The sequence below is a fragment of the Halichoeres trimaculatus genome, unplaced genomic scaffold, assembly GCF_033239565.1.
Source record: "Halichoeres trimaculatus isolate MK-OKI-2021-1 unplaced genomic scaffold, fHalTri1.1 fHalTri1_scaffold_22, whole genome shotgun sequence".
Lineage (NCBI taxonomy): Eukaryota > Metazoa > Chordata > Actinopteri > Labriformes > Labridae > Halichoeres > Halichoeres trimaculatus.
Genome location: NW_027437200.1, coordinates 8,684,775 through 8,695,000, shown reverse-complemented (window position 1 = coordinate 8,695,000; position 10,226 = coordinate 8,684,775). Strand labels below are relative to the sequence as shown.

The 10,226-nt window shown below is 41.5% G+C and overlaps 1 protein-coding gene across 2 annotated transcripts in view; it reads left to right on the top strand.

Moving 5' to 3' along the window:
• The first annotated feature begins 161 nt into the window (after positions 1-161).
• Positions 162-10,226, top strand: part of lrch4 (leucine-rich repeats and calponin homology (CH) domain containing 4) — a 64,503-nt gene continuing 54,438 nt past the window's right edge. For both annotated transcript variants that reach the window (XM_074699313.1, XM_074699312.1), the window contains exon 1: positions 162-558. In XM_074699313.1, the coding sequence (XP_074555414.1) occupies positions 387-558 (172 nt within the window). In that variant the 5' untranslated portion in view covers positions 162-386. The remainder of the gene's footprint in view (positions 559-10,226) is intronic.

Sequence of the window (10,226 nt, the reverse complement as noted above, 5' to 3'; positions counted from 1 at the left end):
AAAGCATCTATTTCTTTACATGGTTAGAGTTACCTGCGTCGTATTGTCCATTTGCTTTCATCCAAAAGTTGGGGCTGCTTGAAAACTATTCATTTAGGCTTTTATTTTGAAAGCAGCGCATCGTTTTCCTGTAGCCGTGCTGTGAAATGTATCGTCTTGACTTCCTGAAGATTGACAGCTCGAACCGCTCTCGTGGAAGAAACTAGAGCTCCCGTTGTGTGAGGAACGCAATCACAACGCACGTCTTCTCCGGATTTTTCTCGGATTTATTTTTGTACTTTTGAAGAAGTTTCGGAGTGAACGCACTCAGTTTGGAGTTTACAACAATCTGCGGGGAATGAAAGTGAAGCGGACGCCTCTTTCAAAGTAACAGACCTGTACGTTTGATGGCTGCTGGGGATGGAGCCCAGCTGCCGGCCACCGTAGCGGCCAGCCGGAGCGTGGAGAAGGCGCTGGAGGAGGCTGCAGCGAGCGGGGCTCTCAACTTATCCAACCGTAAACTGAAGGAGTTTCCCCGCAGCGCCAAGAACTACGACCTGTCCGATATCACACATGCAGGTCGGTTCATTTTCTTCTGTTTCTTTCAACTTCAAACAAGTACGAGCGTACAGCCGGGCTATTATCACGAGCCTTTTGTTTTATCGACACCTGCCCCTTTCTTCTAACGGGGATGGCGTCTCAGCTGAACCTCCGCTTCTTCCTCTCCACTTTTCTTTAAACCTTTTTAGCTTTCAACATAGAGTCTCTGTGAAAATTAATTTATATTAATCTTTTATAAAAACTACTCACTTCTAAATTCGGGTCTTGTATACTTATTTAACTTTATTTTTCAAAGTGGCCCATAACGTTTGTCTCCTGGCCTTAGTGCTGATGCTAGCATGCTCATGATCCAGAATAGAGCTTTTTCTTGCTGGTCGGACTCATGAGTTTGGGCGTAGTTTATGAGGTGTTTACAGTCACTTTATTAAAGCAAAGCCACATGTAGCTACAGCAATAAAAGGACTCTTCCTTTGAAGTTATCTTCAAACAGAAAAGAGAAACCTTCTCTGAGATGCAGGTTCCTCTTCTTCATCACACTCTATGTGATGAATATGGGTTTGAGTATGAACTCAACTAAAAGTTTACTTATGTTGCAGATAACAACTGCACATTTTGGACTAATTACCTGAACAAAACTGTTTCAGTTCACTAATATTTTTGGGATTTCAGTTGACTTCCTCTCTTGAGGTCATACTGCAGCATCTCTATTGGGTTGAGATCAGGAATCAGACTAGGCCACTCCAGAGGGTGTGTTTTCTTCTGGTAATGTTGGTGATTTACTTCTGTTAAGCTTCAGTTGGTGGACAGACGGCTTTAAGTTCTCCTCCAGAATGTCTTGATTAACATTGGAATTCATTTTTAAGTCAATGATGGCATTCTGTCCAGGCCCTGCACCAGAAAAGCAGCCCTAAACCAGGATGCCCCTCCACCATACTTCATAGTTGGGATGAGGTTTTGATGTTGGTGTACTGTACCTTATTTCCACCACACATAGTGTTGTGTTTTCCTTCTAAATGACATACCTTTAGTTTCATCTGTGCTCAGAACAATTTGCCAGTAGTGCTGTGGAGCACCCAGGTGCTTTTTTGCAAACTTCACACCGGCAGTAATGTTGTTTTTGTACAGCAGTGGTTTCCTCTGTGGTGTCCTCCTATGATTCTTGTTTGGTGTTTAACATATCTAAGATGTGTCAGAGATTTGTTTAAGTCTTTAGCAGACCCTCTAAGGCAGGGGTTACCAGTCTTTCTTAAACTGAGGGCTACCTCAGATGCGTGGGAAATGAGTGGTATGGGGGGGGTGCTACTTGTCTGATACAAACTCCCTGAACAAAACTGCGCAAATCACTTCCTAATAATGATAATAAAAGGAATAGTATAAAGCCGTGTTTCCACCAAGCAGTCCGGGTCGGTTCAGTACTGTTTGGGACGGTTAGGTACAGTTAAACCTGATCCCGTTTGCATTTCCACAGCAAACTGTGCCCTCTCGTGGTAGGCAGGATGCTGGAAGCCGCAGCGGTTAAACAATAGTACGACACCGTAGCAGCTTACCCCACTATTAAATCCAACAAAGAAGAAAAACTCGACACAGTTAATAAAGAGCACAGATGGAGGACATGCAGAATTTTCCTCTATGTGATTGGCATGTAGCTCTTTGATACAAAGTGCAATCAAGTTTTGTTTCAGAGAAGTCTGTGTGCCGCCAAGAGAAATGCAGCCGCTGTCGGGGTAAGTGACGATTCTTTTAGACCAATCAACGGTCTGCAGTGTGTTGCTCCACCTTCCAAGAGCGGATCGGCTCAGTCTGGCACCCATACGGAAGGGTCCCAAAAAAGTAGGCCGGCTCGTCTCGGTTTTTAGGGATCTGTCCCGGGATAAGTCAGTGGAAACGCCACAAAGTGCACGCCATACTGAGACAAACCGAACCGGCGGCTTACTGTGTCAAGAGACTGCTCACGTCAATGCTAATTATTCCCCTGTTATTATTAACAATATACACAACAATGATGGTAGTGGTACTTTCCATTTGTACTCGTACCTGGAAAGTCAGGAATGGGAGTTACTTCATCTCTGAGTTCAGCGTTCCAGTTGCCAAGTAGGAAAAACTTGCTATAACAGCAGTATTTCTGTATATAAACATAGAATAATACTGTATATATGGCTGATTGTCAGAAATTCTAAAATAAAAAGAATATTACAGGAGCTTAATTAATGTTTATCCCTGAACTCTGAAATTCCTAATGGGAACTCAGGGGTGGTGTGGTGCTCTGATTTACAAGTCCATAATTCTGACCTTAGGGGGCATTCTAGCTGGGCGTTCCCACTCAGAACTCGGAAATTTCAACCTCCGAGTACAAATGGAACGCAGCATACGAAACGTGTAAATTTCTTGAAGGAGGTCCATTGTGACCAGTGCTGGTTTTTTAGGACATGCCTTGCGGGCACCTGAAGTGGTTCTTGTTGGCGCCCAGGTACCTGTTCCAAGGATTCTTCTTCTCCTCATGGAGAGTTCCGTGTAGGGCTGAACAATTAATCGATTTGAAACTGACATCGCAATGTAAAAGAATGCAGTTTTCAAATCGCAAAGGCTGCAATTAGGAAACCAAAAAAAGTTTGATGCACACAGGCCTGAAGGGAATACTGTAACTTGTACTTGTTCTCCCTTCAAACCAGCAAACTTCAAAATGCTGATTTTCTGGCAAAAAACCCCATGAGCTACAAAGATCCATCCAGTAGAATGATCGTGGCTGGCAGAGCCATCCCCCTTGATCACTTTATTCTGTATGGTTTGCTACTCTTACTGACAACTGGAGGTCAGTAAAATTTTCTTTTGCAATTAAGAAATGCAAAAAAGACTTGTTTAAATGTTTACGGTATCGTATGTTGTGTTAGGCATATTAAAGAATAACTTAAAACTTGAGTTAAGTGAACAATGCAGAAGATAAATGTGCCCCCCCAAAAATCGTATGCTAAATCGCGATCGCAATATTGGTCTAAAAAAATCGCAATTAGATTATTTTACAAAATCGTTCAGTCCTAGTTCAGTGTTGTGTTCAGTTATCGTTACAGAAGGCCACTCCCAGGGAGAGCAGCTACAGTGCTGAGCCTTCTCCATTTACAGACAGTTTGTCTCAGTGGACTAATGAACATCAAGGCATTTTGAGATAATTTTTTGACCCTTTCAGGTTTTTGCACGTCAACATTTATTACGAGGTTTTCTGAGAGCTCTGTTGTGGGAGACATAGACGTTGGCTTTAACCAGCACCTCCGATCTGGTCTCAGTGATTGGACTCTGGCTGACTGTTGACTCCATTCAGCTCTTGGAGAAGTCAGTAGCCGAGGGGTTCAATGTGTGGTATCACTCTGACTGTGTCTGTTTATTGTTGTGACTTTAATGAAGATCAGAAAAACATTTTATGACCAATTCATACAGAAATCCTCGTCTTTCCAAAGGGATCTCATCCTTTGTATTGCAGCTGTAGTTGACTCTAACAGTGGTTTTAATAGTTTTTTGTGTTTTCTGCTGTAACACTATCACATTTGTCTGTTCTCCCTGACTGTGTCACTTACTTTATCTCAGCTTACAGCTGCTCGGGACATTCAAACAACAGCGGGGAGCCCAACTTTAAAGTATGTGTGTGAGACTCTGCAGATTAAAGGGAACTATACCTCGGCCTCGCCTTCTTGAAAAGAGGATTACCCCATCCAGGTTGCTGAAATCAATCTGCCAGACTTAAAGCAACACCCCCTGCCTCTCTCCTCCTCTTCTGCTGAGCGCTGCTCTCTGTGCTTTTCTAATTATGACCATCTGCTCATAACAACCCAGGTCTAGGCCCTGTGGGATGAGGAGGCCTTGAACACACATAAACACACACGCTCAGGCACCTGCTACTGGGGAAGCCCGGCGCTAATGACCACAGAGACGATGATGAACACATCTCATACCTGCAGTAATGCTTCCTGGTGGAGACGTGTTTATCCAAGTGCAGGTTCTTGGATAAACACGTCTCATTCAGCTCAGCATGTCGGTAAATGATACCACTGTATATATCTGTCTACAGCACACAGGTTGGTATCAGCTTACGCTTCTGGAAAGTGTAGTCCAGTCCAGTGTTTTTGGAGCCGACAGTCAGGGTATGTCTGCTTCTGCTTTGCCAGTTTGGGCTTAATGTTTTTAAAATCAGTCTTGATGTGATTTGAAACCACAAATGAGTCTCTAGGTGGCTTTCAGGAATACTTGAAGAATTACTTAGTGGGGGGTCCTGGTATCTGACAGGCTCTGGCTGTTATTCTAGGTGTTCAACAACATTATCAAAAGGATCCTGACACACAAAGAGCTTTTTGTCAAGGTTAAATCATTATTTTTCCACTGACACTAAACGATAGTTAAACCTCACAGATTACAGGAGTTGCTGGTCGACCAACGTCTCAGTTGATTTCTTTGCAAAGTTAGACTTCAGCATTTTCTCTTCTTTCTGTTTTTCTTCCTGCAAAGCATTTCTTGAGCGTTCAGCCTGTATTTGATAGGAAGACTTTGAGAGAGACAGGAAATGAAGGGAAGGAATGAGAGATGGGCCTGATGGGAATTGATCTGCCAACCAGTATGATAAGCACTGTAGCCTCTGCTCCACCAGCTGAATGAAACCACTTTGCCCTGAATCCAACACAGTGTTACTGCACACACAACAACACCACGTCAAAACCTGCAACTTCTGTGTTGTGTTAGACAAAATGACTGTTTTCATTGATGTTGCAGCTGTTTCTGGTTAAATGCCTCTAATTCTTAAACAAACAGGGCTTTTCTTCAGGGAGCCTCTCTGTAATGTCATCAGAAAGTTAGAATAATATCCTGGCCATGCTGGAGACCAGAACAAATTTGAGTAATTCCTTGATCATGCACATATGTTTGAAGGAATAATTGTAGGAGTTGTTTTGCAGGTTTTTTGGAAAGTTTTTTTTTTTTACCAATTTGTTGCCCCCAAATTAGGGGACCAATTAGGAAAAACTAAGTAACTTGTATAAGGGTTAGCTGAGTCCTAAAACTCATTAGCCTCTATTTCAGACATGCATATGGATACAGATGGAGCCATCCGTTGATGCTCTCTTACCGACCAAAAGTTGAAGAACCACTGAAAATTCCAGGGCCAATTTCAGGAAGTAAAGCCAATGTTTCAAACCATAGAAGAGAAAAAAACACAACATGGTATTTATGCAGTTTTTATGGTCTGGATGACTTTTCTCCAAAGCTACCTCTGGTTTTGAGTGTTTCCCCGTATTTGGGGAGTAACTTTAAAGGGGCTGTGAGGAGTTTGAAAGTGATCTTGGAAAAAGTCTCCCTTCTAGATATATGTCTGACCCTAATCCACACTTTAAATTGAGATTATCAGCACCAATATTGCTGGTTACAGGTTATTTTACATTGCTACTTCTTAGCTTACAGTTCAGGTTGACCAGGACCTGATTGATCCATGGCTCGTCGAGGTCTCTGACAACACCGTGCCGGCTGACGATGTTAAGTAGAGAGACGAGATGAAACACAGAGATCTGTGTTTTTCTCTGTTGAAAATGATTTCTGTGATTAATTTTGTGGTAAGACAAAGAAAATTTGTTTTGATCCCATCTCTATTTAATTCCAAAATGAACACATGCTAAAAGTAATTTACGACAGCGTGTGGAGACTCCAGGCCAGAAGATGGCGAGGACGTGCAATTACTAAAGATCCTCCTTATAGCATCTTTGACCCTGAGTGGCACTCATCAAGCAGATGAATTGTCAAATATCCTTTAGAGCACAAATGATGCATGAAGGCATGAAAACTGTGATGATGACAAAGTTTAAAACGCCGGGGTCGATAGCTGTATGTTAGGGGAGCCCTGAAGGTTTCCTCCTGCTCGCTCGGTCACAAAAAGTGTGTGACAGACATCATGACATGTATGGTTAATAACAACAACAAGGACTACTTTCATTAGTGAGGGCTGCGTTCGCCTCAGGTGGTTGGCTGGTTTGGACATTCAAATGGAATGTAGCCATCATATTTGTTAATAACAATAATATCCTGTCATGATTACACACACAGTATTTTGTATTGAGCTATTGTGTTCAAAGTTTCTCTATGGATTTATCTGATTAGTGACCTTGAATCAAAAAAATAAAAATTAGCTTTTTGGTTCATTTGTTGTTAGACATCAATTTTAAACCCTTAAAGTCTTTAAGGAAGGAGTTTTTTTGGTTGTGTGGTGTATGGTTCTGATAAACGACAGTAACTCAGTCAAATTTAGCTTAATCCCTAATGTCAGAGATATGTCTGCAGAGCAGCAGAGACTCAGAATACTATTTCCAAATAAACTTTTAGCAGCTTAAATCCTCAGCCTGCTACCTGAAAAAGAAGGGTCATCATACATTTACAGAAGCTCTCATTTGTTGCTTGCTAGTAAACTTTATGCAGCTATCAAATGTCTGTTGGATCGCCCCCAAAACACTTTTGGTGCTAATGCTAGCTGAAGCTGCTGCTGCTTTGTATTTCTTCTCTACACCTTTGTTGTGTGACGACCTTTCAGGTGACATAAAAGATTCGTTGAGAAAACTTTTTTCCTCACCTGTGAAAACTTGTGGAACATGGTTTCCTTCTTACTGTGCCAGAATGTGTGGGCTTTCTAACAGGTGAATGAAATCAAGTTTTAATGATTGTTTTATTTATTGTATTACAAAATATCACATCAGAAGAAGAAATACATCCGCACAATTGAGTTGTTTATTCTAAGGTGGTTTGATGTAGAGATGAAGGCTGAATTTTGGACACACCATCAGAAGCAGATGTTAAACACTGGAATCTCTTTATCCTCAGTGGAAAGAAAATAAGAAACTCTTCTTCAGTTTGATCAATCACTGTGCATTAATCTACATTTTTCATATCTTAAAAAAAGAAAGCTATAGGGATGTGTTCTTCACTTCAGCCCACCTTCACCTGCGTGTTAAACACAGCAGGTACTGACGTCTCTGTGTCACAGTGACTCGCTGTTATTCATCCAGCTCAAATTTATGGGCGGCTCTCCTCTGTAGGCTCGATTGTAGACATTTCAGTCTTGAATACATGTTTTTGCAGCACCTATCCCGTCTTTGTGGCTGAGTAATGAGGTGGTTTCAGTTTCAATGAGATACCTGGTAGTTATACCCACTCAGACTGTCATTATATGAGCCATATGGAGTCCTGCCTCTGCACTCACACACTGTGTGCGTGTGTGTGTGAGCAGGTGGTGACAGCCCTCTCTGATTCACCAGTCCATCATCGCGGCTGTCAGGCAGAGTCCCTCCACAGCTCTACTCTCATCCTTACTCTCAGAAAGTAGTGCGATCTGAAGCTTTTCTCTTAAGCTTTTATTTACCAAATAAAAGTCAAATATATAAAATCTGGACCCACTTTGACATTTCAGCATCTTTCTGATGTTTTTTCTTCTGTCTAACACACACAACTTTACAGTGTTGGTGAGGGAAAGAGCACAGAGGGCACAAAGATCAATAAAACCGGCTCATACCTAAAGAGCTTTTACTTGTTAACCTGAAACCGTCAACAGTAAAACATTGTTTGAGTGGCTGAAGCTTTGCATTCAGCAGTTTTCCTCAGCTGTGTGCAGCCTTTCTTCACTTCCACGTGTTCATACTCTGAGTTTTACTCAGGTTAATAACAGTTTTCTTTACAGTTCTGCTGTTCAGTTGTTGGAACCTTTAGTAAGACTAAAGTTTATGGAGGCTGATTGTGCTGATATGCTGCTATTACTACTGTGTGTCTAGTCTTTTTACACACACAACATACCTGGAAGTGTGTCCAGAAGTTTTTTAAGTGAGCTGTGACATGTGTGAGTGCAAATTTACAAATTCCCTTCCAAAATTTTCCGGACTTCTGTCGAGGGATAGACAAGTACTGGTATCAGTATCGGGTATCAGGCCTATACCAGCCTTTTTTCAAGGTAGTCGTGAAGGCAGCTGATACACTTCAGTTTATTTTAAAAATCACTAAAGCTCTGACAGTTGTTAGTTTAATTTTGCACTTTTGTTAATTTATTTAAAAAAAATTTAACTCAGAGAGAGTTGTTTGTGTGTTATTTTGGACTTAATGTCAGAGCGACTGTGCTGTCTTTGTTCAAAATAATCCGTCACTGTGAATTGAAATTTTATGTATCAAAAGTACTAGTAGCACTGATACTCGATATTGTTGGGTACGCTTCTGTCTTACCAGGTCTTGAGTGAAATGATTGAATTAACACAAGGTCCAAGTCAGAAATCTCCAGTGACTGAAGAAGATGATGTTTGGCTAAAGCCACCGCTGCCAGACCAAAGGATGTAATGAGGCCTTGTTGCCCTTGTTTCTCTATTTCATATGGTCTTTACCACTCATTCATTGGTGTTTTGAAAACACTCAGTTACATGTATAATTTATAGGTCATCAAAAAGTCAGACTCTGCTCTATCTGTCAGCTTGAATGTGTTAAACATTCACCTTTGACTCCCAGTAGCATCCTGTCTTGCCCCCCTTGAACTGTCTTGTTGACAACCAGTGTGTCATATGACAAAGCTGAAGCTGCTGCCTGCAACACAGGAAACACTCTTCTTTATGCTGACGCTGCCTCTAAAGGCTGAGGTGTGTTACATTTTTAATTTCTGGAGCTTGTGTTTGATACACATCTGCTCTCAGCAGTCGTAATGGTCTGATATTAACATTGCCCCAGGATAATAGTGGCACTTCATTTGTGCAGCTCATTGATTGGGATCTGATCTGTGGTGTAGTCGCTGTGCATGAAGTCTGTTATCTTTTTTTGGAAGCAATATAAACTTAAATTGCTGTTAAATTCGCTTAAAACAGAGTAAATGAGCACGCAGCTGGAAACCAGATTACCAGACCTGCAAAACCAGAAGTTCATCACCAGCTCCAGTTCCCTTTAGTCTGATTTTTCTAAAAATGCAGAGCCTGTAGGAAAGGACAGGACAGGTGCTTTGTTTGGTTCTGGTTCCCATTTCTAGCCCAACTAGAGGTGTTAAACAAAGTTTTTACTTTGCATGAATGACATAAATTTCTGGATTAGACTGTAGAGAAAAAGAAAAAGAAAGTCTTGCCTCATCTCTTTTGATAGACAACCAGCTAGAAAGGCCCAGGTCACAGGAAATTTTGGTTTCCTCTGTCTCCTGAAAAGAGTATTAAGCTGCAAATTGTTGTTTCTTCTGCTTTCACTTGCTTCATCTTCTTCTTGCCTTTAGAGGACTAAGTTTTGCATGATTTTTGGAAAAAAATGATAAACTAGTGCTTTAACTCAACATTTTGGTGATCTTCCTCAAAAAAACAAAAAAAAAACAGGCTGATATGATGAAAGAAAGCCTTTGAAATCAACCTGAAGGAAACCACAGTATCATCTGCAAACTGGAAAACAGAACCAACCAGAGTCCAGACTTTTGAAGACTTTAATGTGCAGTTATTCTCATACAGCCTGGGTTGTTGTGTGCAGGATATTACTGGAGCTGTGTTGTCATTAAAGAGATAAATACGGTGGTTAAACCGGGGTAAGATTGGGCTGCAGAGGCCCAGCAGCGTTTATGATAACATCCGCACCCCCCTTCTCCTCCCTAGTGGAGCAGCTTCCCTCAGGAAGGTCAAAGGTTCACACACACACACATATGAACACACACACACACACACACACAC